The sequence below is a fragment of the Crocuta crocuta genome, unplaced genomic scaffold, assembly GCF_008692635.1.
Source record: "Crocuta crocuta isolate KB4526 unplaced genomic scaffold, BGI_CrCroc_1.0 scaffold197, whole genome shotgun sequence".
NCBI lineage: Eukaryota > Metazoa > Chordata > Mammalia > Carnivora > Hyaenidae > Crocuta > Crocuta crocuta.
This window is the reverse complement of record NW_027532002.1, coordinates 8,565,529-8,593,258: the sequence shown is the minus strand read 5'-3', so window position 1 is coordinate 8,593,258 and position 27,730 is coordinate 8,565,529. Positions and strand designations below refer to the sequence as shown.

Here is a 27,730-nt window from a genome sequence, read left to right as displayed (position 1 = left end):
ACTATCTATAATCCTCAGTCCCTGACTCAAACCACAGGAATGTTTTTAACTTCTTTTGATTGGCTGATCTGAGGGTGGTCAGAGGGTGGCTTCAGCCTTGAGCAATCTGAGGCTTTTCCTGGACCTGGGGCTGCATGCAGCCTGAGGTTGCTCTTAATGGAGGCCTTAATCTCAAAATGACGTTACTTAGGCTTCTCATGAACAGGTCTACAATCCCTTATTCACTGTTTTGGAATCCAAAAATCTTTGAAAATAAAAGTTTTATTTTTTTAACTTGGCAAAACCTATCTTGACCTGAACTCATTTGTCAGTGAAACTTGACCTGAGCGCAACATAGCAGAGTGGCAAAACTTTATCTGAACAATCTGATCTGAACTGAAGATTGAGTGCTTTGTTTATCCTACTTCATAGTGTGATAGTCATGATTTTTCCTAAAAAATGTTAACTTGATTATGAGGTGCTGCTGCAGAGCTTGTACAATGTCATGTAACATAAAGCAAGTACATTTTTCTGAAGTCTAAATTCTGAATTCTGAAACCCGTCTTGGCCCAAAGGCTTCATGTGTGGATCCAAATCCCTTATGGCCCAAGGACACTACTATATATACAATAGGCTAAAATTTTAAAAAATTCAATTAGATACCGAAAGGAAATATATTTAGCTTGCTGGGAAAAACATTGTCTAAAAATTCAAGGGGTCATTATTAACTGGATTAAAGCAAGTTAAAATCCCTAAGCAAATACCTCCATGGGGAAAATAAGGTCTGAAAATTCAACAAGTTATCAGAAATAACAAAATAAAGTTAAAAGACTTGCATAAAAATGCTGATTTTCAGTTATGGCTTTTATTAAGCATATTGTTTTTCTGATTTTATTAACTGAAAATTGGCGGCAACTAGAAATCTATTATATGTAAATAAGTAATGTGGTTAAAAAATAGAGTGACACCTCTGAAAAATTGTGCTTATACAATTTACTACTATATTTACATTTCTTTCTTAAAAGTTTTTAAAAAAAATTTATTTCTGAAAGAGAGAGAGAGAGAGAGACAGTGTGAGCAGGGGAGGGTTAGAGAGAGAGGGAGACACAGAATCTGAAGCAGGCTCCAGGGTCTGAGCTAGCTGTCAGCACAGAGCCCGACACGGGTCTCAAACCCACGAACTGTGAGATCATGATCTGAGCTCAGTCAGACACTTAACCGACTGAGCCACCAGGCGCTCCTCTTAAAAAAGTTTCAGTGTATGACTCCCTCTCTCTCTNCAGACAGAACCTGAAGCAGGCTCTAGGCTCTGAGGTGTCAGCACAGAGCCCGATGCTGGGCTGGAACTCACGAACCCTGAGATCAGTGACCTGAGCCCAAGTCAGAAGCTGAACAGACCGAGCCACCCAGCCACGCCTATTATATTTACATTTCTTAAGGGATGCAGTTATTTCCACTACTAGCAGAATGCTATTAGTAACACTAGTGATTACTGATATGATCACACCATTATCATCATCTGTAAAATAGGAAGGTTGGTACTAAATGACCTGTAAAGTTCTTCTGAAATTCTACCATCAAGTATCATATACAGAACAGAACCAAGTTCAAAGATTTTAACATATAGGAAACAAATCAGCAAACACTGAGAACATATATTACTGAAGGTATTGTAATCTTAAGTATGTGGAAGAAAAAAAGGAAGGAGTATTACAGGATTTTGTATGTTCTGTATTTAGTGCATTTAATGTGAGGCAATTTTCCTTTCTTTACTGGGGATATTGACGATTTGATAAGGGGTTTATAGCAACAGAGGAATATGATGAATTAGAACAGAATACACTTGCTTCCTTGGAGTTAGGATTCAAACTGAATGCCTGCTATAGGAAGGTAAGACACCTAACAGTCAAAAGTGATTTTAGAAAATATAAGAACAGAAAATACAGGACAAAATTTACACACACACAGATAATAAAAGCAGGTAACCACTCATAAAAGTGGGGGCAGAAAAAGACCATTGCTGGGGCAAGAGGAAATAGAATCCTAGAGCATTGAAACTAGATCGCGCCTAGAACCGAGGTCTTCCAATGAACAAAATCTCAGTCAAGCAAGCACAGGACTGAGATTTCCCAACCAGGAGCTGGAAAAGAGCTTTGGAGTTAGGGGTTGCAGCCCTAGTTCTGTGGTCCCTTCCTTCACTTCTATCGTTTCCCTACTTTCTTATCTATAAAATAAAGGGATTCATTTAGACAGGATTTTTAAGAGGCAGGCAATGCCACGGTAATTAATAGTCCACAGAACTTCGTACTAGCCTTCCAACCTAACTGGTAAGTTGCCTAACTTTCCGGTCAAAGTAATAGTTAAACGAAAAACGCAAATCCAAACGGGCCCTGTTTGACGAGATCTGTGGGCGATTCCCGGGAGGCTGAAAAAAAAAGGAGGAGTAGGCGATTCGAGGTAAAAGGGCGGCCTGGAATTTGGAACCGCCAACGGAGCTAGTGAAAGGTCCTGTTTCCAGAGGCCGCTGTTCAGCGGAAAGGCCCCGCCCGCCAGGCGCGGCGCCGGCGGAAGGGGCGGCCCCATAGCCGGAAGTGACGTGCGCCGGCTTTTTTGGCCCAGAGGGGAGGCGTAGCCGGCCGGTGGAGAGAGGTAGTGGTGGCGGAAGCGGTTCGGCAGCTGATGGCGGCACCGGCTCGGAAGCCTCTCTAACACTCTCTCTGTCCCGGAGCTCCTCGCGGGGTAAGTGCCTTCTCCGGTCGGCTCCGGCGCCTTGTGCGGGGGCCCCAGCCGCAGCTCTTCGGGGGCTCGCGGTACGCTCCTCACCTCTTAAGAGTCTAGGGGCCTGGCCAGTCTCGGGAATGATCTCCGCGGTGACGTTGCAGCCAAATGACGATGCTTTCCTTCCCCGGGACAAACTTTTCCTTCGGGACTACGATTGTGACGGGGGCGTGGGCAACTTCGGTTAGCGGTGGGGCTGGGAAAAACGACGGGAGGCCGCCCCCCACGGCGGGGAGGCCCCGGGATAGGCCTTCGCGATTTGGGAGAGCCGTGTGGGACGTGGGCACTGTGGCGGGGGCGGGGGACACGGGGGACCCCCGAGGAACAATCTTTCTTGCTCGAGGCCCATTCTAGGGTGTGTTTTGAGGGCAGTATGTGCGCTGCCGGCGTAGGCGAGCTTAGGAAAACAGGTCGAGTCCGTGGCTCGGTTTTGCCCGGGTGGGGTGAAACCCAGGTGTTTTGGTTTGTGTCGCCAGTGGAGAAAGAGGCGGAGACTCGCTGCGCCGCCTCCCGTGTGTGGGCCGGGGGCGGAGTTAGCTGTTGGGGCCGGATCGCACCCTTCACCTGGGCTTCAGGTTTGGNCACAAGTCTTCCTTTGCTTAGGCAACTTTTCTTGATTTCACAACTCTCCCTTTCCCCCACCCTGCAGGCTCGCAAGTTGTGGTCTGGTCCGCACCGGCGCTCCTCGCCTGGGGCAAACTTTTGGGTTGTGTGTTTGTGGCTTAATACACATATGTTCTCTTTTTAATAATAGGTTTATTTGAAAACACTGTGGCATTTGACTTTCTATAGAGTAGGTTTTAGGCTTCAGAAGTTATTTAGGACAAGGATTTAGATGGGAAAATCTTACTCAGGTCTGCATTGTAGTCATTGTAAAATTCTACAAACAGCGCGAACTGAGGCACTAATGATAATTTTCGGGCTCAGTTCTAGATCATTTAAAGAGATGAATTCAATAACATATTAACCTAAAAGTGGGGCGATTGCCCCTCAAAGTCCCATGCAGGTATAGAGAAGGGACTGAGGCCAGGCCTCTGTTTTGTAAGTAAACTTGATTTCTCAAAGGATTGATTACCTTAGAAATGACTTATTGGGTCTTTTTTTCAGTTCTTTTTTTCTTTTACAACTTCAAAGAACATCCTGTTGTAGTTTTTGTTTTTCTTGTCACATTGTTGCTTACTTCTGTTTACAGTTATGGCTGCAGCCATTTTAATGTTAAATATGAAACATTCTGCCAGCGTTCATGTACTTCTTGGAGGAATACATATGTGAGGTTTATTGGATTTTATTGTTTTTTGGAATTTGGGTATTACTAAGTAAAATTTTGGCTGTATGCTCATCTGGCCTTTTAAAGTTTATTTTGGCTCAAATAAACCCTTACAGAAAGATAAAAATTCTCTTTAAATGGGCCAAGATCATAGCTTTTTATTTTTTTCTTTCTCTTTTGTAAAAAGTTAATTTTGAGGGCCGCCTTGTCGGCTCAGTGGGTTAAGCATTGGACTTCAGCTCAGGTCACGATCTCACAGTTCGTGGGCTCAAGCTCGGCGTCCAGCTTTCTGTGCCAGCTTCTCATCCTCTGTCCTGTCCCCCCTCCCTGACCCCCTCCCCCGCCTCTCTCTCTCCATCCCCACCTCTTCCCTGCTCGTGCCTGCGTTCTCTCTCAAAAATAAAAGTAAAAAAACTTAAAAAAAATAGAAAGTTTATTTTGAGAGAGCTCGAGCAGGGAAGGGGTGGAGTGGGAGAGTACCAAGCAGGCCCGTGCTGACAGTGCAGAGCCAGTCACGCGGGGCTCCATCTCCCCAACCGTGAGATCACGACCTGAGCGAGATTAAGAGTTGGATGCCTAACTGACTGAGCCACTTAGGTGCCCCAAGATAGAGCTTTTTAGAAACCACCTTTAAAAACAATTACAGAGTAAATAAAAGTGGTATGAGTGACACCTGGGCAGAGTGCAGTGGCACTCAGGTGTAAAGAATTCTAGTGCTAGGGATGCTGGTTTTAAGAGTGCAAATTAACAGATTGTTCCTTTGCTTCTGCCTCCCCAAAAGATTGCAGATAACATTTTTCTGCCCTATAAACCAGCTGATCGTGTTTGAGCTAAAGTATGAATAATTGGAAACTATTAGAATGTTAAACAGTTCTTCCTTCAAATATTTGTGTGTCCTATGGGACTGAAGTTTGGAGATAATTTTTAAAGTTCAAATATTTTTAACTGAAGATTTCAAAAACTTTTGAGGTGCCTGGGTGGCTCAGTCAGTTAAGCGTCTGACTTCGGTTCAGGTCATGATCTCACAGTTGGTGGGTTTGAACCCTGCGTCGGGCTCTGTGCTGACAGCTCAGAGCCTGGAGTCTGTTTCAGATTCTGTGACTCCCTCCCTCTCTGACCTCCCCTGCTCATGCTGTCTCCCTCTGAGAAATAAAACATTAAAAAAATAAATAAAATAAAAACTTTTATTTTTGCTAAGTTTGTCATCCAATACATGTAAGGTGTTCTATTGCAGTAGGTCATACATGGAGTTTTTATTACTAGTCTTACAAATATACACAAAAGGAGAATAAACGGTAGAAGGAATCCCCATTTTGCTAATCTTGTTTTATTGTCTCCTCCAAAACATTTCCCCCCCTGGAGTTTTTAAAGCAAATAAATCCTGGACATCAGGATATTTCACTTTAATTTGTTTAGCGTCTTTAACTTGATAAGGACTTTGAAAAATACAATTACCACAGTCAATATGACACAAAACAAAATTAATAGTATATTTTCTAGTTTGCTTGACTAAGGCTTACATTTTGGACAAGTCCAGCAAAATAAGTAGCAGAAGCCACTGGAAAAATACACAAAAGCCAGATTTGTTTTGGGCTTGAAAAAGTTTGAGTAGGAAGAAACATAACATTGAAGTGCTTCTACCTCTTCCTAGCCCCCACCCTTATTTAGCTACTTAACTGAGTGCCCACTGCACATTATCTTTTTTTGTAGATAATTGAATGAATCCCCAAAATAACAAAATTGGATTTTAGGCCAAAGACTTTATACAGTTTACAGCAACTCATACAAAGCAGCTCTAGAGATGTCGGACCTTTAGAGAATATAGTAGGAAACACGGAAGAGGTCACTGCAGGCAGCATGTGTATGTGTTTCAGACTTTGTTTCCCAGCTGAATGTGTTTGGTTCTTTAATTCTTGGGTCGAAAAATTTTGCCTAGCCTTGGTTTGCATCTTAATGTACCCATGTTTCTAGAGGCGTGCTTCAGAGAATGGGAAGTAAGATTTGGTCTAGTATAGCTCCTTCCATTTCTCTTTGTGTGTAGGGGGCTCTATTTCCTCTCCAGCTGAGGAACAGTTTGTTCTTTTTCTCAGGATGTTAGTGAAGCTACACTTCCCAAGCATTACCACAAGGTGATGCAGTGACTTTGCACATTACCTCTCCACCGGGCTGTGTGTTCTGTGTGTGTGTGTGTGCGCGCGCGCGCGCGTGTGCTGGTGTGCATGGATATTGTATAAATCTGCCTGTGAATCATCTTGATACATTGACATTCTCAGTGAATTTCAGCATTTTTTAAAGCTTGCCCATCTTTTTGTTTCTTTATCTGAGTAAGGAGTGAAACAGGACTTAATGTGGGAAATTTTATTTCACCATTTTGAAATGGATTAATTCATGTGGTAATTACATTCAAGTTACATTTACCCTTGTTAACTTTTTATGACTAGGATATCTATTGGAATTTAATTTTTAAAATTTAAAAAGCTAGTAATAAGATTAGAATGACTTGTAAAACATTTCTGTAGTTATAATTGCACTGAAAGTTTTAAAAAGGTAGGAAGGAGTATTGGAGAGAGATTAAGAAGGTTATTAGGATCACAAATTAAGATTTATAATCATGAATATATTTAAAGTCTGATATTAGGGTTTTCTGTTAAAAACTTGAATTTTGGGGAGAAGATTTACAAATGGAATTTTATGTTAATATGTTTATTTAAAACAGTGAAAACAATGCATTTATATATACTGGTAAAAAATCAGTTAAAAGTTTGTCTTCACACATTCCTCATGAGTAAAGACTGTTAACCGTGCTGTGTGTACTTTTGAGTCCTTTTTGATCTATTTATAAACAGACATATATAAATACGTAGATCTATACCTTCCTGGTATTTTTCATCTGATTAGTGAAGTAAAAGTGTAAGATTGATTATGGATTTTTAAAACGCTGTTGTAATTGAGGTTAAACAAAAGTTTAAACTTCACTGCCTTGTTTTATAACATAATTACAGCTTTGTTTGGGAAATATTAAATTTTAAGAAAATGTTTCATTCTTAAACTGCTTTTAATTAAAAACATGGGCATCTCATTCTAATGTAGCCTTATTTTCTCCTTAATAAATATTTTCCTCAGGGAAACTGAAATAATCATTTTCTTTGTAGAAAAGTATTACTGATTTCTTGTCTCAGTTTTGGTAGTTGTATTTGCTAGAGGTTGGTTTCATTGATTCAACGATAGTTTCTCTTACTGATATAACCAGTACTGAACAATATTTCAAAACTGGAATTGATGGGTTATTTTTTCCTTCTTTATGAAGCCATTGACCTGAAGAGAGATTATCATTAGTGACTTTATTAGCACCATGACATCCCTCTGAACCCAAATTAGCTCAGACAATTTAAAGAAGCAAGGTAAATAACACTTCATTTTATGCATAGTTCCCAATATTTGTCAATAGTGTTACCTTTTTTCATTTTACTGAAGGCTTTGGCATACCAGCTGGGGAATACTAGTTAAGTCCTACTGTGAAATAGGACTGCTGGTCACAAAGCCTTTTTGTTAGTGCAGAGATCTAGGAGGATTGTCACCGAATGCACTGTCCTTACCTTGGAGTCCTGGCAGAGCTTAGGGCTAATAGTCATCTGGTCTGGTATTCTAGCAGTGGCTTCTAGGCTCACCACTGACATTCTCTTTGTGAGATGTCCAGTATATTGTTTCAGTAAAGCAGTACTTGTATAGAAGCCCAGCAGACATAAGGAGAAAAGTGGGTATTTTCGGAAGTCTTGATTATTTTGGAACTTCAAAAATTTGCTAGTATTTCAAACAGGACAGCAAAAGAAATATGTGAAAGCATGTTGTCTTAGATCTTCTTAGCAATAAAGGCTTTCTTAATAGTTAAAATATGAGGATAGACTAACTGCTGTTTGCCTTATAAAAAGACTTTGGATTTGTGAAGCAAATTAGATTAATTTGGTTAGTAAAAATCTTGCCTCTTTTTTCCTGTTACAGGGATTTCTGTTGTGATGACTCAGAAGCAGTACCACAGGGACGTTGTCATAGTTTATGTGTACTGTAGAGTTAGTAATCAGCAATTGTACTGAGTCTGTGACACACGTATAGATGGCTTTTTTGAGTAAATTCTCAGTTGTATCCCTTTTCTCAAAAAGTAGTGGACTATTAAAATGCGGAAAATATTTATGTCCTACAGATTTTTACAGTTCATTTTCACCATATCTCCTGTGCTTGGTGTTCACTAAGCCAGTGAACATTCACTGAATCAATAAGAGATTTTCAACAGCAATGTATTTCATTGGCACCATACATTAGAAAAAATATTTTTTAGAGAGAGGTCTCAAGTGAGCGAGGGGCAGAGAGAGAATCCTTCGAGAGGAGCAGAGAGAGGAGAGAGAGAGAGGGAGGGACTGAGAGAAGTGGGGCTCATCTGAAGTGGGGCTCACCCAAAGTGGGGCTAGTGTTTTACTCAAAGCGGAGCTCGAGCTCACCCAGTGTGGAACTCAGAGTCATGAACCATCAGATCATGATCTGAGCTGAAGTCTGATGATTAATGACCGAGCCACCTGGGTGCCCATAAAAAATAATTTATTTTAAATCAATAAATATATGGAAAGAGCACATTAACAGTGGAAGTCAGGGTAGGATCATTGAAGCCAGAATGAAAGGGTAAAATCAGTATATTTTGAAAGGAACAAATAGGCTGAGTTGTGTTCAGTAGACCAGCTGAGATTTTATGTGGTTTGAAAGATCTAAACAAGTGTGTACCAGAAGTCCTGAAGATAGGCTAGGTCTGGGCATTTGTGGAAATGAGAGGTGGTAATGAATACTTAAGTTGTTGGGTTGGGTGAGAACCTAAGTAGTAGTTCTCTATCTTGGCTGCGCACTGGATTAAGATTACTTGGGGAGGGGTGCCTGGTTGGGTTAATTGGTACATCATGAGACTCTTGATCTCTGGGGTTGTGAGTTCTAGCCTCTTGTTGGTTGTAGAGGTTATTTAAAAATAAAATCTTAAAAAATCTAATCTTTATTTTTTAAAGAAAAAATGCATAAACACACCCATACTCCCCAGGTCCTGCTTCCAGAAAGTCATTGTTATCTTTCAGTTTTTTATTTTTTAAAGTTTTTTTTTTTAATGTTTTTTTGAGAGAGAGAGGGAGCGCTTGCGTGTGCAAGCCTGTGTGGGGTAGAGGCAGAGAGAGAGGGGGACAGAGTATCCAAAGCAGACTGAGCCTCGTGGGGCTCTGGCTCATGAACCATGAGTTCGTGAACTGAAGTCAGATGCTTAACTGACTGAGCCACCAGACCTGCCTAAAGATTTTATTTTTAAGTAACCTCTGTAACCAATGTGGGTCTCTAACTCACAACCTTGAGCTCATGAGTCGTGTGCTCTACTACCAACTGAGCCAGCCAGATGACATCCACCCTCCCTTTTTAAAGACCCCCCTCATGATTTTAATATGTAGCTCAGGTTGAGAATGCTGGTCTAAGGGATCATGAGCATGGGTCAGGCACAGAGAGGTTTACATTAATTAATAGGAGCCTAGAACCTAGAGGAGAAGGATGGGTCAGATTGAGGAAAAAAATTAAGTTCAGGGATTCAGCATAGAAACACTGCTTCTGTTTGCAAAAGAAGCAGTGGGCTAGACTTTCTAAGGAGTTGAGAGTTTTTGATACTGGTTTTAACATTTTTTTAAATCCCTGTGTAACTTTCTGAGTCATTTTATAAATTGTTATTTCCCTGTTGTGTTTTTATATTTAAGCACATTTAAAAAAAATCATATTTTTAAGGAGGAGTTCCAACTGTGTATGTTCTCAATAATTATGGCATTCTAATGTAATTTGCATTCAATGTTAAATGTTTTCTGAAGGTGTAACGTGTTTTTTTTAAACTTACGTGATTTACTTGTTTCAGATTCACAATGACATCCTTTCAAGAAGTCCCCTTGCAGACTTCCAACTTTGCCCATGTCATCTTTCAAAATGTGGCCAAGAGTTATCTTCCTAATGCACACCTGGAATGTCATTACACCTTAACTCCATATATCCATCCACATCCAAAAGATTGGGTCGGTATATTCAAGGTAAGAACTTACTGTGTATTTCTTCTATGTAGGTACTCTCTATTTTCTTTTTAAGCAGGTTGATAAGTAGCTTATATAACCTTTGTCTTGCCTCTGCGTTGAGGGCCTTTTTTTTTATTTTACAATTGTAAATTTAAACATTTTGTAAACATGAAATATTTAACAGTATAGAGTAGTATACAACAAATATTGGGAACTTCACTTCACCAGACTCACCTCCTCTCTTTGATCAGAAGGTTTAGTGTCACTCAAGGTCTTGTGAAAACTTTTTCAGGATCCTTTTTTTCTCCTTCTATTTTCTCCATTTCTTACCTGAAAAAAAATCTTTTGTGTTGCTATATCATTTACTATCTCTTCCAGTCATTGTAATTAATTTTATACAACTCTATAGCCATGTTATTATTTTACACTTCTACTTAAATATCACTCATATTGTCTTATGTTTTTATAAGACTTTCCTGTTTTACATGACTAAATAGCGAACTCTCTGACGGCAGGTATCCCTTTTCTTAAGTTTTTCCATTTTTTTAATAATATTTGTGAATTACATTGAGGTGATCATTATGGTGATGTTTTACTTTGCTGCAGATTTTCTGGCAATTTCAACTCTTTAGAATGTAGTAGAGAACTAAAACATAAGAGAGTCTCTTTGTGGTGCCTAGCTGGCTTGGTTGGAAGAGCATGTGACTCTTGATCTTGGAGTGAGGTTGAGCCCCACTTTGGATGTAGAGATTACTTAAATAAAATTTGAAAAAGTCATTTGAATATTCAGAATGTCAATGTTAACAATTAAACTTTTCTACTGGATTCACCTAGATTCTCCCTCAGAATAAATTTGTTTTAGATCTGATTTTAATGGTCCTGAAATTTTGATTGGTGTGTGTAAGTTAAGCAGCAAAGTAGAAAGAAGAGTAACTGCTAGAATTAGGGACATTGAGGGTATCTAGAAGTAAAAGCTGGCCATATAGAGTGAGGAGGGTAGAAAAACTATTGAACAAAGGGCACCTTGGTGGCTCAGTTTGTTAAGTGACCGACCTCAGCTCAGGTCATGATCTCATAGTCTGTGACTTTGAGTCCTGTCTGGGCTCTGTCCTGATAGCTTGTAGCCAGGAGTCTGCTAGGGATTCTGTGTCTCCCTTTCTTTCTGTCTGCCCCTCCCCCACTCATACTCTGTCTCTCAAAAATAAAAAAAAATATTGAACAAAATAAAGTTTGGCATATAATGCCATTTCAGTTCCTTTTATTAGTTAAGAGAGTGTGTGAGTAGTGGAGAGAGGGAGAGGGTGAGGGAATCTTTTTTTTATTATTTTAAAAATAGTTTTAAAATTTACATCCAAGGGGCGCCTGGGTGGCTTAGTTGGTTGAACGTCCGACTTTCGCTTAGGTCATGATCTTGCGGATCGTGGGTTCGAGCCCCGCGTCGGGCTCTGTGCTGGCTGCCAGCTCAGAGCCTGGAGCCTGTTTCAGAGTCTGAGTCTCCCTCTCTCTCTGACCCTCCCCTGCTCATGCTGTCTCTCTCTCTCTCTCCTAGAAATAAATAAAACATTAAAAAAAAAAAATAAAATTTACATCCAAGTTAGCCTATAGTGCAACAATGTTTTTAGGAGTAGATTTATTAATGACCCTTATCCATTTAGCCCATCCCCCGCTCCCCACAACCCCTCCAGCAACCCTCTGTTTGTTCTTCATATTTAAGAGTGTCCCCCTCTCTGTTTTTAAATTATTTTTGCTTCCCTTCCCTTATATTCATCTGTTTTGTATCTTAAAGTCCTCATATGAGTGAAGTCATGTGATAACTTGTCTTTCTCTAATTCGCTTAGCATAATATCCTCTAGTTCTATCCATGTAGTTGCAAATGGCAAGATTTCATTCTTTTTCATTGCTGAGTAATATTCCATTGTCAATATATATACACCACATCTTCTTTATCCATCCATTCATCAGTAGTCATTTAGGCTCTGTCCATACTTTGGCTCTTGTAGATAGTGCGGCTATAAACATTGGGGTGCATGTGCCCCTTTGAAACAGCACACCTGTATTTCTTGGGTAAATACCTAGTAGTCCAGTTGCTGGGTTGTAGGGTAGTTCTATTTTTAATTTTTTGAGGAACCTCCATACTGTCTTCCAGAGTGGCTGCACCAGTTTGCATTCCTACCAGCAGTGCAAGAGAGATCCTCTTTCTCTGCATCCATGCCAATATCTATTGTTGCCTAAGTTGTTCATGTTAGCCATTCCGATAGGTGTGAGGTGGTGTCTCATGGTGGTTTTGATTTGTGTTTCCCTGATGATGAGTGATGTTGAACATTTTTTCATGTGTTGGCCATCTGGATGTCTTCTTTGGAGAAGTGTCTATTCGTGTCTTTTGCCCAGTTCTTCACTGGATTATTTGTTTTTCGGGTGTTCAGTTTGAGAAGTTCTTTATAGATTTTGGATACTAGCCCTTTATCTGAGTTGTCATTTGCAAATATCTCCTCCCATTCCATCGGTTGCCTTTTAGTTTTGCTGATTAATTCCTTCGCTGTGCAGCAGCTTTTTATTTTGATAAGGTCCCAATAGTTCATTTTTGCTTTTGTTTCCCTTGCCTCTGGAGACGTGTTGAGTAAGAGGTTGCTGCCGGTCAGAGAGGCTTTTGCCTGCTTTCTTGTCGAGGATTTTGATGGCTTCCTGTCGTCTTATGTTTAGGTGTTTCATCCATTTTGAGTTTATTTTTGTGTGTGGTGTAAGAAAGTGGTCCAGGTTCATTGTTCTGCATGTTGCTGTCTCCAGTTTTCCCAGCACCACTTGTTGCAGAGACTGCCTTTATTCCATTGGATATTCTTTCTTGCTTTGTCAAGGATTAGTTTGCCAGAGGGAGAGAGGATCTTAAGCAAGCTTCCCATTCAGTGTGGAGCTCGCAGGGCTTGATCAGTGACCCTGGGATCATGACCTAAGCTGAAATCAAGAGTCAGATGCTCAACTGACTAAGCCAACCAGTTGCTCCTTCAGTTCCTTTTTGAATCCCTCCTTCCTTGATTTTGTCTGATAGAGGAGTCATTTACTATTTTGTTTTGTTGTTTTTTTAAGTCAAATTCCAAAATGGGGACACACTCATTATAAGCATTTCCTGAAATCAGTACCTGTTTTGATTTTATGTGAGCTAAGAGTATCAAGTTAAAGAAACTGAGTGAGAATTGGTGTTTTGTGCAAGAATGGGTCAGAGAAGAATAAAGTAGGGGAATACGATTAAAGGGAAGGGAGGGGCATTTCTGGTAGGAAAGTGGTATAAGCAAAGGCACAGAGGTGAGAATGTTCATGAGTACAGGTTAGTTTGGAACATAAGTTTCATTTAGGAAAGTGGAGAGAGATGGGTTTGGAATTAATCTTTAGTCTGTGTATGGAGGACCTTCAGTGTTAGTGTCAACTGTTTGTAGGTTTTATTAAGGGTAGTGATATGTCTTTGTATATATAGGTATGCAGGCTGATGTATGATAAATTGTATTTCAAGAAGATGAATCTTTCCCTTTTTCCTTTGGACTGCGTATTCTGTTTTTTGAATTTTAAAATTTTTAGTTAATGGCCTATTGCCTAAGCCAAAAGCTTATGACTTTCCCTTCAAATATAGTCAAACACGAATTCTGTCCGTTTTACTGCTTATTTATTTCTATATTTGTAATTTCACTGCTGTAGACTTAACGCCCTCCTTCTCTCTTTCCAGGACTATTGCAATAGGTTACTTGTTTCCTCTGCTTTCATACTTCATACTTGCCACCCCCCCATCTATTCATCAAACTACTCTGTATAAACTATAATATAAAATAAAAATCTGAATATATCTTCCTTTGGTTTTAAACTCTTAAGTTCTTTATCATCTGTGGAATAATGCCAAGATTAAATAACTTGACCAGTGTGACTTCTTTATATAACTTGATTGGTAACAACTTTTTTTTTTTTTGGGGGGGTCATTGCCTGCTTTTTGGTTTGGTAATGCTAGACTATTATCTCTTGTGTACTCCAAGGACTGTAACTTTTCTTTAAGAAATAAATACTCATATAAATGATTACAATTGTGTAGAATGCCCTTGGATTATAGAATTCTCTAGATAATACTTTAAAACTCAGTAGTAGTTTTAGACATGTAGTAAAAATTTCAGAATATATGGGAAGACTCCAGAAATCATGTTTAATAAAGTGGAGCCATGTTTATTGCGTTGCATGTTTTTAAACACTTTATGCATGCTGCAAATTGCCATCTAGGATGATTTTGATAGATAAGATATTGACAGGCAAGCAGGGAGAAAGTGCCCAGATGGTAGCCCTAAGGGGGAAGGAATGAAGGGAAGGTGTGTGTGGTATGTTTTGAGAAAGTGTTACAGAATTTGATTTGCCTGGGACACATAATAGTTTTAGAAGATAAACGGGACATCTGGGTGGTTGCTTCACTGTCCAACTCTTGATTTTAGCTCAGGTCATGATCTCACAGTTTGTGAGATTGAACCCTGCTTCAGTCTCTGCACTGACAGCTTGGGGCCTACTTGGGATTCTTTTTCATTTTTCCTTCTACCCCTCACTCTGCTCACACGTGCTCGCTCTCTATCAAAATAAATAAACATTAAGAAAAAAGATGAATGGTTGTTTTGGATCACATTATGAATTTAATATTTGGTTGAGGGATAAAGTAAAGCAGGGTAATAAGGTTTAGAGGTGAATTTTTATCTTGGAAGGTTGAGTAAGGTAAATTGGAATTAGAGAAGAATAGAAGCAGAGAAAATGTTTAGACTATCCTAATTTCCTAGGTGGGATAACGAAGGCATAGGATAGAAGAAAATGGGAGTCAGTTGTAGGTGGTAATCCTTATGTAGAATCCATGGAGGTTTGTCAGCAGTTAGTTGAAAGAATCTGGACTGGAATTCATGGCTTCAGTATATTCAGTAAGGAGGAACAAGGTTATGTGTTAAGTAAGAGTCCAGGGGGACTTGAGTATGCAGAAGATTTGGTCTTCCACAGATTTGCTACTGTGGAAGAATGTCATAGGGCATTGGACATTGCTGAGTATCAGTTTTAGGACCTTATCCAGAAAGGTTTAGCACCCAGAATTATGAGTGAAGAATTCCAAAAGTGGATATCATTCAGATTGTGATTTGGAGAGGTGAAAGTCGGGGAGAGAATGGGAAGTCAAGAAGACAAAGGATAGTAGGTGGATTTAGGTGCTCTATTGATATGATTAACTGAGTATAAAGTTGGGTAGGGAAATGAATGAAATTAGACAAGGGATATAGACTGGGTTGGAGATTTTAATTTTTTCCTTGTAGTTTCCCTCTCCTTTGTATTGACTGCTTTTGATTATAACTAAACTAGACACGTAACATAGGTTTATTTATATTTTGCAAAGTTTTTCATTAGAACATTGTAGTCCCCATTTTACAGATAATGGAATGGAGGTCCAGAGAGAAGTAACTTAGAGTTACTCATTAAACTTTGGAGCTGATCGGGGCGCCGGGGTGGCTTAGTCGGTTAAGCGTCCGACTTTTGCTTAGGTCAGGATCTCGCGGTTCGTGGGTTCGAGCCCCGCGTCGGGTTCTGTGCTGACTGCCAGCTCAGAGCCTGGAGCCTGTTTCAGTCTGTGACTCCCTCTCTCTCTGACCCTCCCCTGCTCACGTGGTCTCTCTCTCTCTCTCTCCTAGAAATAAATAAAACATTAAAAAAAAAAACACAAAAAAACTTTGGAGCTGATCTTGAACCTCATGTAAATTGGCATTCAAGAATTGTTCTCTGGGGACACCTGGAGTGTCTGGGGACGCTCAGTTGGTTAAGCGGCTGACTCTTGGTTTCAGCTCAGGTCATGATCTCACGATTCCATGAGTTTGCCCCTGTTTTGGACTCTGTGCTGACAGTGTGGAGCCTGCTTGGGATTCTCCCTCTACCCCTCCTGTGCTCTCTCAAAATAATAAACTTAAAAAAAAAAAAAAAAAGAATTGTTCTCTGGCAGTTTGATTGAGAGATCTGGTTAGGTAAAATTAGCAACAGAGTTCCTAATAAGTTCAACATGGATTTTATGAGGGAGAGAGTTGAGGTAAAAATATAGGAAAAGATTTAGAAGTATACCTCATACTGTATTTTTACTGTAAATCCAACATTAATTGAAGTGAAATATTATAGATCACATTATGTTTGGGTTTATGGTTGTGTTTATTTTAAAAAATCTTTAAATTTATTTTGGAGCATGTGAGTGGGAGGTGGGGGGAGAGAGAGACAGAGACAGAGACAGAGAGAGAAGACTTAAGCAGACTCCATGCTCAGCGGGGAGCCCAGCATGGGGCTTGGTCCCATGACCCTGGGATCCTGATCTGAGCCAGAATCAAGAGTCGAAGCTCAACCAACTGAGCCACCCAGGCACTCCTAGTTGTTTGTGTTTATGAATTTGATTTGGCTTTAGTTGTACAAATATATAAGCACAAAGAATTTACATTTCGATTTATGCTTAGTCAAATTAAATTACCTTATAATTAAAATAATTTATAATAAACTAAAGGTCCAGGAGTTTTTTTTTTTTTAAACTTCAAAAGGAGACTTACAGATCTCCTGTTTCAGATACTTTTCTAGGTGAGGAAAGTGGGAATGCAGTGATTGTCATGTTTCCAAAGTCACTTAGGCAGACAAAGCCTCCCAGTAAGATACTGTTTTCACCAGATTAAAAAAAACAAAAAACAAAAACCCAAAACAAAACTTTACTTTTCCGTGTGGAAAATGAACCTGAGCAATGATTTTATGCTTGAGTATCTTGTTTCAAGCTTTTGTTTGTTTTTCCTTGTTTCTCCTTTCCTTTCTGTACTTCTGTTTGCTTTTTCTGTTTTCCTGCCTTGGTCTCCCTTGAATCTTGTCTCATTTTGTTTTTAAAAAGTATTCTCCTAAAAACAAAATAATTGTAAAATAATCATAATGTTAAAAAACTTGGAATAAAGTATAAAAAAAATTAAGATGATCAGCAGTCTCGTTGCCCAGCTATATTCCTACCTAATAACAGTCGCTAGCACTATTAATGTTTAAGTATTTCCTTCCAGTCTTTTTTTAATTAAAGGAAGGAGACTTTCACTTTTTCTATTGCATATATTTTGAAAGTTGTTTGAATAGTATTGCATGTCCTGAATTTTTCACTTATGATTATAATTACTTTTTAAAAATATTTTTTAAAAGATTTTTTAAGATTTTAATCTCTCTATAAAACATGGGGCTCACACCCTCAATCCTAATATACAGAGTTGCACATTCCACCAGCCAAGCCAGCCAGACACCCTGCTAATCCCTTTCTTTTTCTTTAAAAATTTTATTTTAAATGTTTTTATTTATTTTTGAGAGAGACAGTGTTGGCAGGAGAGGGGCAGAGAGAGAGAGAGGGAGAAACCTGAAGCAGGCTCCAGGTTTCGAGCAGTCAGCCCAAAACCACAACCTCATGACCTGAGCTCAAGTCTGAACCTTAACCAACTGAGCCACCCAGGTGCCCGTCACTTTCTTCATATAAGTAGCTCTGTAACATTTTGCCTTATGGAGGGACGTATATTGGTTGATATTTTTATTTTACAGTCAGCATTACTTTATCTTCACATATATTTAGGCATTTTTGCAGTTTTTTTCTTTTAAAAAGGGAGGAGTTTTATTCTTATAAATGATTTTGGGAAACTACAGTGTATACAAAAGAAAGAAAATGCATGCCCTTACCCATTGTACCCCCATCTTCCCCAGAAATATCTGTTGTTAGGTTTGGTGTATATTTTTCTAGCATTTAAACATCCATAGGCTCGTTTTATACTATTTTGTAGGTTTTATGTTTTTCCATATATCATCCACAAATTTATTTTCAGTGCCTTTCTTACTCCCAAGTCTTAGGTGTGTCTTCCTTTACCTCTCCCCCAAAATCATTTCCCCCAAATCTGTTTGTTTCTTTATACGTGCTCTTTGTGTGCTCTCCCTAATGTTTATCTTTTCTTCTATCAAGATTTCGCCAGAATTTATTAATATCTTAGTTTTACTAGGTAATCTTGAGGTCCTTCTGATCTTTACATTCCATCTCAGAATTTCTTTTATTATCAGTGCTTCTCATCCAATGTATTTTTCTGAAATGTTAACTTCTTTTTAAAGGAAAAGCATGGGGCGTCTGGGTGGCTAAGTCACTTGGTTAAGCACCTGACTCTTGGTTTCAGCTTAGGTCAGGATCTCATGGTTTCTTGAGCTGAGCCCTGCACTGATAGTGCAGAGCCTGCAGGTTCTGTCTCCCTTTTTCTGTGCCCTGCTCCAACTTGTGTTGTCTCTGTCTCTCTCAAAATAAATAAATCAATTTAAAAAAAGAATAAAGAGAAAACCCTTGTTTTTTTCCTTCCATGTTATCCTTGTTTCATTTCTTTTTTATGCTTTTGTTCTGCTATTGCATTAGTAGAAGAATTATCCCCAGCACTTTTGTAATTCCCCACACTAAACTATGTGAAATAACGGTTGCTTTGGCTCCTTCCTTAGTATAGAATACCTCTTAACTGGATTCAAGTGCAGCTCCTAGAAGCGAAGTGTTTTGATAGCCAGGGGAACTTTATTCTAAGTTATTATTCTCCTTGCCATTTTTCATTGTTTTAAAATTGCTGTTATCGATTTTAAATGTATTTTCCTTCCATTTGCTGCTAGTAGACTAAAAGGCAAATTCCCTTGCATTTTAAGGTATTTAAGTCTGCAGTCTGAATTCTGAAATCTGAATTCCAATTGTGTTTTATTTAACCAGGTGACTAGGAAAATAACGAGGTGACCAGCAAAATAATAACAAGCTGTGACTTAGATACTTCATTGTTAATGACTCTTTTAATTAGATACTTACTGTTGTTATCATGTACTCACACATAATTTTCAGAGGACCACTGTGTTTCTTCCATTAGGACCCGCTCTACTATATTTTCATGTGCGAGTTTAGGTACAAGTCATACCTAAGCTAAAGGAGCCTGTACTTTGTGTCTTTCCTGATTGAGAAACTTCTACATTAATTTTTTTATGTGTGCCTGATATGCCCCTTCCAGAAGGACCTAAGATCTATTGTCAGTGTTTCTTCCTCAAAAGGAGTTTAAAGCATAGTTTTATATTTTATACTCTGATTGGGTTGCATCTTGCCCCGTCTTCTCCTCAGTCAGCAGGGGATACCTGTGACATCTCCTAGCGCTGTCAACCACTTTCTTGAGAAGAGTTGCCCAGACATAAAGGGAATAAAGGAAAGCAAAATATGTTAGATATACTAAGTTACCATTGTAGGCAACCAATAAGGAATAGCCTGAGCTATTGTGATTCACGTAGAGAAAACACCGGGACCAAACCATTCAGCATCTCTTTTCTTACACATATTTTTCTCATATGATAGTGTCTTATTTCTCCCATTTTGTTTTTCTTAGCTACAAACAGAGCTTTCCTTCTTTACTATTTGTGTCTTTTGTCAACTGTACTTTAGAGAATTATGGAGTTATAGACTCGTTGAAAGGAAAGTGGTGGAATGTCGTTAAGGTGTGAAAGTATTCTATATCTTGCCAAGAAAGGAGTGAGTAGTGTTCTGGTGGTTTACGTTGAAATCCTGACTGCCATTTCCTGGCCTTTTACTGGTTTCTTAATTTGTAAGATGATAATATTTACTACAAAACAAACATTCCGTAGGTCTCTGGTAACTGCTATTCCCAGTGCCACTTGAATCAGATACCTGTAATTGTGATGTTTGCAGTTTTGTGTGTCACCCATTCAGAAGTTACATGGGACACTTAGTTTTTCCTTCTCTTGACTACCTGGTCCAGGTGTAGAGCCTGTTCACTTAGGGAGATTCCCCCACCCCACCCCCAAGAAAGATGTTGCTCTAGAAGGATACAAGCTTTATACCAGGTGTATCTGTTGGGGGAAAAACCTCAGATAGGCTCTTTTTCAGGAGATGGTGAAGCATTGGGGGATCTAAAGCGAGGGAAGAGGACATCATAAAATCAAGATAGGTCCCTAATAGGTTCTGTGTCTTTGGGTATTAATGAATGGTAACATTTAATGAATACCAGTGTGCTCAACTCTGTGCTGATTCCTTCATAGGGATTATCTTATTTAATACACAGCCCTTTGAGATTGTTAACCATTATCTCAATTTTAAAGAGGAGGGAACAGAATAACTTGTCTGAACTCAGCTAGTAAATGCCCTTTTCTGGCAGTCTGACCTTAACTTCCTATGCTCTTAGTCACTATAATATACTGTGCTTGCAAAAACTACCATTTATGGAGTGCTTACCTTGGGTCAGGCACTCTGTCGGGTGTTGCTTTTATGTTCATCTTCTAATCTCATTCTTTTAATAGTTCTGAGAGAAAAAAAATAACAGCCTTAAGTGAGGTAGATCACATCATGGGTTCCTCAAGCTTCTCATCTATAAAGAGATGAATTGTGTCTTTCAAATGTTTTTGACTGTGACATACAGAAAGAAAGAAATGTGATTTGACCTAGCAGAAAGTTTTATACAGGTACGCTGGAAACAAATTTTCAAGAAGCATAATTTATACTTCTAATTCTGTATAATTAAAAAATAAATAGGGCTGTGAACCACTAAATTGATATTACCACTTCCTACTGGATTGTGACCTACGGTTTGAAAACATTTCTTTAGAGACTAAAGATTGCTAATGTTCTTACAGTTTCAGGGTTCTGTAATCTATAATCTTACGTCTATCAGAATTATAGAATATATGTATAATCTAACCTTGTGGCTGAAGTATAATTTCTTTTTTAATTTAATTTTTTTTATTATCATTTATTGTCAAGTTGGTTTCCATATAACACCAGTGCTCATCACAGGTGCCCTCCATGCTCATCACAAGTTCCCTCCATGCCCATCACCCATTTTCCCCTCTCCCCCATCCACCCTCAGTTAATGCAAATGGATATCTACTATAGGCATACCTTGGAGATATTATGGGTTGGGTTCAGGTCACTAGTCTGTTAAGTGTGCAGTAGCATTATGTCTAAAAAAATGATGTGTATCTTAACTAAAAAATACTTTATTGCTAAAAAAAATGCTAACCATCTGAGCTTTCAGCGATTTATAATCTTTGCTGGTTATCCTTTGATGATTGATGGCTGCTGACTGGTCAGGGTGACGGTTGCGGAAGGTTGGGGTGGCTGTGGCTAATTTCGTAAAATAAGACAAAAGGGGCACCGGGATGGCTCAGTTGGTGGAGCATGTAACTCTTGATCTTGGGGTTGTGAGTTTGAGCTCCATAGTAGGGGTAGAGTTTGCTTAAAAAAAGCAGTGAAGTTTGTCACATCCATTGACTCTTCCTTTCGCACATAGTTTTTCTGTAGCATGCAGTGAATGCTGTTTGGGGGCATTTTACTTACAGTAGGACTTTTTTTCAGAACTTGAGTCCATCCTCCCAAACCCTACTGCTGTTTTATAAACTAAGTTCCTGTAATATTCTAAAAATTTTTTTAAATGTTTATTTTTGAGAGAGAGACAGACTGTGAGTGGGGGTGGGGCAGAGAGAGAGGGAGACACAGAATCTGCAGCAGCTTCCAGGCTCTGAGCTGTCAGCACAGAGCCCAACGCCTGGTGTGCGATCACGACCTGAGGCGAAGTCAGGTCCTTAACCAAGTCAGGTCCTTAACCAACTGAGCCACCCAGGCGCCCCTCCTGTAATATTCTAAACCCTTTGTTGTCATTTCAACAGCCTTCCCCAGGAGTGTATTCCATCTCAGGAAACCACATTCTTTGCTCATCCGTAAGAAGCAAGACCTCATCCACTCAAGTTTTATCATGAGATTGCAGCAATTCAGTCACATCTTCAGGCTTTACATCTTGTTCTTTTCCTGTTTCTGCCACATCTGTAGTTACTGTCTCCACTGAAGTCTTGAACCCTCCAAGTCACCCATGAGGGCTGGAGTCCGCTTCTTCCAACTCCTGTTGATGTTTAGAACTATTCCCATGAATCATGGATGTTTTAGAATGGTGGATCCTTTTTAGGTTTTTGATTTACTTTGCCTAGATCCATCAGAGGAATCACTATGGCAGCTATAGCCTTACAAAATGTATTTCTTGAGTAATAACACTTGTAAGTTGAAATTCCTCTTGATCCATGGGCTACAGAATGGATGTTGTGTTAGCAGGCATGAAAACAACATTAACCTTGTTGTATATCTTCATCAGATTTCTTGAGTGAACAGCTGCTTTGTGAATGAGCAGTGGGATTTTGAAAGGAATCTTTTTTTCTGAGCGGTAGGTCTCAATAGTGGGCTTAAAATATTTAGTAAACCATGTTATGGACAGATGTGCTATTGTACAGGCTTTGCTCCACTTATAGAGCATAAGCAGAGTAGATCTAGCATAATTCTAGGAATTTAGAGATGGTAAATGAGCATTGGCTTCAACTTAAAATTACCAGCTGCATTGGCCTTTAACAAGAGAGTTGGTCTTGTCTTTTGAAGCCAAGCATTGACTTTTCTTTTGAGGTATGAAGTCCTAGATAGTTGCTTCTTTCAATATAAGGCTGTTTCATCTACATTGAAGATCTGTTTAATGTAGCCACCTTCCTTAAATATCTTAGCTCTGTCTTCTGGATAACTTGTTATAACTTCTACATTAACATTTGCTGCTTTGCTTTGTGTTTTATATTATAGAGGCATTTCTTTCCTTAAATCTTTCCTTAAAAGTTCGTGAACCAACTTTTGCTAGTTTGACTTTTCTGCACCTTCCTTACTTCTCTTAGCCTTAATGGAATTGAAGATAGGATAGGGCCTTGCCCTGGATTAGGCTTTGGCTTGAGATAATATTGTGGCTGGCTTGATCTTCTGTCCAGGCCACTAAAACTTTCTCCACATGAGCAATTAGGCTGTTTTGCTTTATCATTCATGTGTTCACTGGAGTAGTACTTTTATGTCCTTCAAGAACTTTCTTTTGCATTCCTTTTTTTTTTTTTTAATGTTTTATTTTTGAGAGAGAGCAAGCACGAGTGAGGGAGGGGCAGAGAGAGAGACAGACAGAGGATCGGAAGTGCGCTCTGCGCTGATAGCACTGAGCCGATGCAGGGCTCGAGCTCACAAACTCTTAATATCTGTGCTGTGTTGGATGCTCAACTGACTCAGCCACCCAGGCACCCCTCCTTTGCATTTGTAATTGGGCTCTTTGGTGCAGGACACCTAGCTCTTGGCCTTTCTTGGCTTTTGACATACCTTTCTTGCTCACCTTAATCATTTCTTTGATTTTTAAGAGTGAGATGTACCACTTTTCCTTTCATTTTAACACTTAGAGGCCACTGTAGACTCTTAAATGGCCCAATTTCAGTATTGTGTCTCAGGGAATAGGGAGGTCTGAGGAGAGGGGGAGAATAACGGCCATTTGGTGGAGCAGTCAAAATAAACACATTAAGTTCATCATCTTACACGGGTGTGGTTCATGACACTCCAAAATAAACATAGTATTGAAGATCACTGTTTATAGATCATCCTTAACAAATACAATAGTAATGAAAAAGTTTGAAATACTGTGAGGATTACCAAGAATGTGATACAGAGTTATGAAGTGACAAATGCTGTTGGAAAGATGGTGCTGATAGACTTGTTTGATTCAGGGTTATCTCAAACCTTCACTTTGTAGAAACAACAGCAACAACAACAGAAAGCCCAACTGTAGTATTTGTGAAGCACAATAATATGAATTATGTGTGTACCTTTTTTATTTTTTCTTTAAAAAAATTTTTTTTATAATGCTTTATTTCTGAGAGCGTGTGAGCAGGGGAGGGTCAGAGAGAGAGGGAGACACAGAATCCAAAGCAGGCCACAGGCTCTGAGCTGTCAGCACAGAGCCTGATGTGGGGCTCAAACTCACAAAACTGCGAGATCATGACCTGAGCCAAAGTCAGACGCTTAACCGACTGAGCCACCCAGGCGCCCCTGTGTATACCTGTTTTAAACATCTCTAATATTCAGTATATAGACACAGTACAGTCTATATAGAAAATGATAGACTGAGATATGTAACATACACATTTTGTAAGTTGAAGACGTTTTAGATATAGGTGGGACATAGGTTTTCTATTTGTGTTTATAAACAAATAGATATACCCTGTCTTGGGTAGTGCAGGCCTTTTTACAAACTTTGCCAATTGGCTGCAGGTAAGACTTGATATGAGAGATTAGTGAAGTTTTAGTTACCACATTTAATGGGGAGAAGGAAATCTAAACACACTGAAATTTGAGATTTAAAATAGTTTTAAAAATTTGTTTAGCAAAGTTAAATTATAAAGAAACGTGAGTTGTTATATTTGATCATGTGTATACTAAGATTTTTCCTTGAGAAATTGAGTGTCAAATTGTGTTTTTAATGTATAATAGAAACTCAACTGTTCAATTTATATAGATTTTTATATTAGGTTATAGCTCAATAAAAATTTGACAGGTTTGTTAAAATACCCAATGATTTGTAAACATATCAACCCATGTTTTAATTTTAGGATGCAGTAAAAGACAATATGCTGTATCACTCTAATATTAAACTACTTATAATCTCTGTGTCCTTATTATTTTCCTTTAGGTTGGATGGAGTACTGCTCGTGATTATTACACATTTTTATGGTCTCCTATGCCTGAACATTATGTAGACGGGTCAACAGTTAATTGTGTATTGGCATTTCAAGGTAAGAATTGAAAACTGCAGAACTTGATGAAATTAAATGTTTTATTGCTATTAAAAAATGTTGTTCTCCATTGTAATGGTCTATCTCCTTAGGCATGTCCAACATACCAAAGTTGAATTAAGTAGTGTCTTTGTTTAGCAAAAGTCGTAAGAATGTAAATATGAGTGTAGGATACATATTTTATCTAAACATTTAATTGGGGCACCTGGGTGACTCAGTCAGTTGAGTGTCCGACTTCAGCTCAGGTCTTGATCTTGTAGCTTGTGAGTTTGAGCCCCACATTGGACTCGCTTCTGTCAGTGGAAAGCCTGCTTCCGATCCTCTGTCCCCCTCTATCGGCCCCTCCCCTGTTTGTGCTCTCTCAAATGTAAACTTTTTTTTTTTTTAAAAAGGTTTTTTGCTTATCTTTCAGTGAAGAGTGAGTTTCTTTCCAGAGCCCAATGTATGGCTCTATCTCACAAACTGAGATCGTGACCTGAGCCAAAATCAAGAGTTGGATGCTCAGTGTCCAGTCATTTTTAATGTGATTAATTTTCTTAAGGTAACTTACTGAATTTGTTACAGTCACCTTTTATTGGTGGTTTACCATGAAGTTAAAAAGCAGTAAATAAGAAAAGGAGAAAAGTATTCAGTTAAGAGCATTTTCATGGGAGCTAAGCGTAAATGCAGTTAAGTTTTCCAAGGTTTTGAAAATTCATCATGTTAAATATTACTTTGAAATTCAGAAATAAAAGCTTCTGCTTGCCTGGAACTCATTTGTTATATAAAGTCAGGATAGTCATGAAAAACATCATCCTAGAGTATTAGAGCTAGAAGGTATTTTAAGCACAATCCAAAATCACCTTGCTCATTTTGTGAATGAGTCATGAGAATCTTGAAATGTAAAACTCAAAACAGCTAATACAAATATATAAATGTGTAATTCTTTTCCTAAATGGACTCATACTCGTAATTTGATTTTTCTTTTTCTTTTCAGTGTTACTGACCTGATGAGAGATTTTTCTAGCTAGGTTTAAATTGCAGCTCTGAATAACTGCATCTGGTATCTCAAACAATATTTGAACCATTTCTTAGTGGAATACTTTTGTGTGATTTATCAGACCTTGAATTTCTAGTTTGTAGATTTTTTTTTTTAAGCTTATTTATTTTGAGAGAGACACTGCATGGGTGGTAGAGAGGGAGAGAAAACTTTAAACAGGCTCCGTGCCTTTTTTTTTTTTTTAACATTTATTTTGAGACAGAGCACGTGTGCATGCACTCGCACAAGTTGGGGAAGGGGCAAAAAAAATAAATCTTTTAAATTTATTAAAAATTTTTGTTTTTAAACGTTTATTCATTTTAGAGAGACAGAGTGTGAGTAGGTGAGGGTCAGAGAGAGAGGGAGACAACAGCATCTGAAGCAGGCTCCAGGCTCTGAGCTGTCAGCACACAGCTTGATATGGGGCTTTAACTCACAAGCTGTGAGATAATGACCTGAGCCAAAGTCAGACTGAGCCACCCAGGCGCCCTTGGTGATGTTAATCTTGGTCACTTGATGTCTGCTGGGTTTCTCTACTGTAAAGTTAGTATTTTTCCTTTCGTAATAAATTAATACTATGGGGGAGTTAGTTTGAGACTAAGGAAATAGCCTTGTTTTTCCTCAAACTTTCACCCACTAATTTTAGTATCAAATAGGTAAGATCTTGTCTACAACAATTTTAAACAATTTTTGTTTTCATGTTTGTTTATATTTTTGAGAGAGCGTGTGTGTTCAGGCAGGGGAGGGGTAGAGAGAATTTTTAGTCAGACTCTACTCTGTCAGCTCAGAGAGCCTGATGCGGGGCTTGAACCCCCAAATTGTGAGACCAAGACCTGAGCTGAAACCAAGAGTCTGGTGCTCAACCGACTGAGCCACCCAGGAGCCCCTGGCTTGCAACAATTTCTATTGTTGTGTTTCCCTAATGATGTTTTTCTGTGCTCATTCCTTGCACATTTACTAGTTGGAATTACTATGTTAAGAGAAGTTGTCGTCTCCTTCCTCAGAGACTCAAAGATGTTTATTTTCTGTGGAATAAAATCTTTCCTTTTTTGTTGTGCAAACTATTCTAGCTTTCTTTGGCCATTGGAAGCTCCGTCAGGTGGGGTCCTGTGTTTTTTGACGTTCCCGCCACTTTGAATTCTTTTTTCAGGACTTCTTTCTTTCAAGCACCACAAGATGTTCCAGGCTTTTCTTGTATTTTCGCTGATACTCCCTCCTGTTGCTAATGAAGAAGGTTAACTATTGTTTAAAGAAGGAAATCAAGTGAAATGGATACAATAATGAGGCTGAAAATTTCATGCTATGAAAGAATAACAGACATAGTGATTACAGATTTCAGGGTAGATATGAGTATTCAAGATAAGGTGAATGTATTGATCTTTGTATAGTCATTTCACAATCACTGAAGGCTTCCTTTTTATAAGTTGTCATGGGGGATGCTAGAATTTATATATATGTTATATATTTGCTCTCAGTATTTCTGTGTTCTTCATAGAGGATATAAAGCATGCATATTACCAATGGTAATTGAAAGTCTACTGTGGAGTTTTTTTTTTTGTTTTTTTGTTTTTTTTGCTGGACAAAACACTGGGAGCTTTGGAGAAGAAGAGATAAAGTTTAATTTTGAGCAGGGATAATCCAATAGATCTTAAAAGAGTAGGTAACAGTTGAGATGAAGGAAGAAGGAACAAATATCAAGCACATATTCATCAGATAATGGGCTAGATGGTATAAGTATGTTATAGATGCTTTTTAATTCTGAGGTAGATGGCTTCATAGCTCTTATACAGATAAGAAACTGGGGCTCAGGGAGGTTGAGTTACTAATGGCTAGTAGTAGAGCTGAATTCCAGGATAAAGCTGTGTGATCTAAAGCTTATTTTTTATTCTACTGCAAAAGTGGACTTCATCTTCCTTTCTTTTTTACAATTCACGTACAGCACATTTCTTTTGT

The 27,730-nt window shown here is 38.7% G+C and overlaps 1 protein-coding gene across 3 annotated transcripts in view; it reads left to right on the top strand.

The window, feature by feature from the left end:
* The first annotated feature begins 2,603 nt into the window (after positions 1-2,603).
* Positions 2,604-27,730, top strand: part of TAX1BP1 (Tax1 binding protein 1) — a 75,472-nt gene continuing 50,345 nt past the window's right edge. For 2 of the 3 annotated variants that reach the window (XM_077775456.1, XM_077775454.1), the window contains exons 1-3: positions 2,605-2,718; positions 9,942-10,110; positions 24,657-24,759. In XM_077775456.1, the coding sequence (XP_077631582.1) occupies positions 9,949-10,110; positions 24,657-24,759 (265 nt within the window). In that variant the 5' untranslated portion in view covers positions 2,605-2,718; positions 9,942-9,948. Of the gene's footprint in view, positions 2,719-9,941; positions 10,111-24,656; positions 24,760-27,730 lie in introns of all 3 variants that reach the window. The other variant, XM_077775455.1, reaches the window with a different exon arrangement.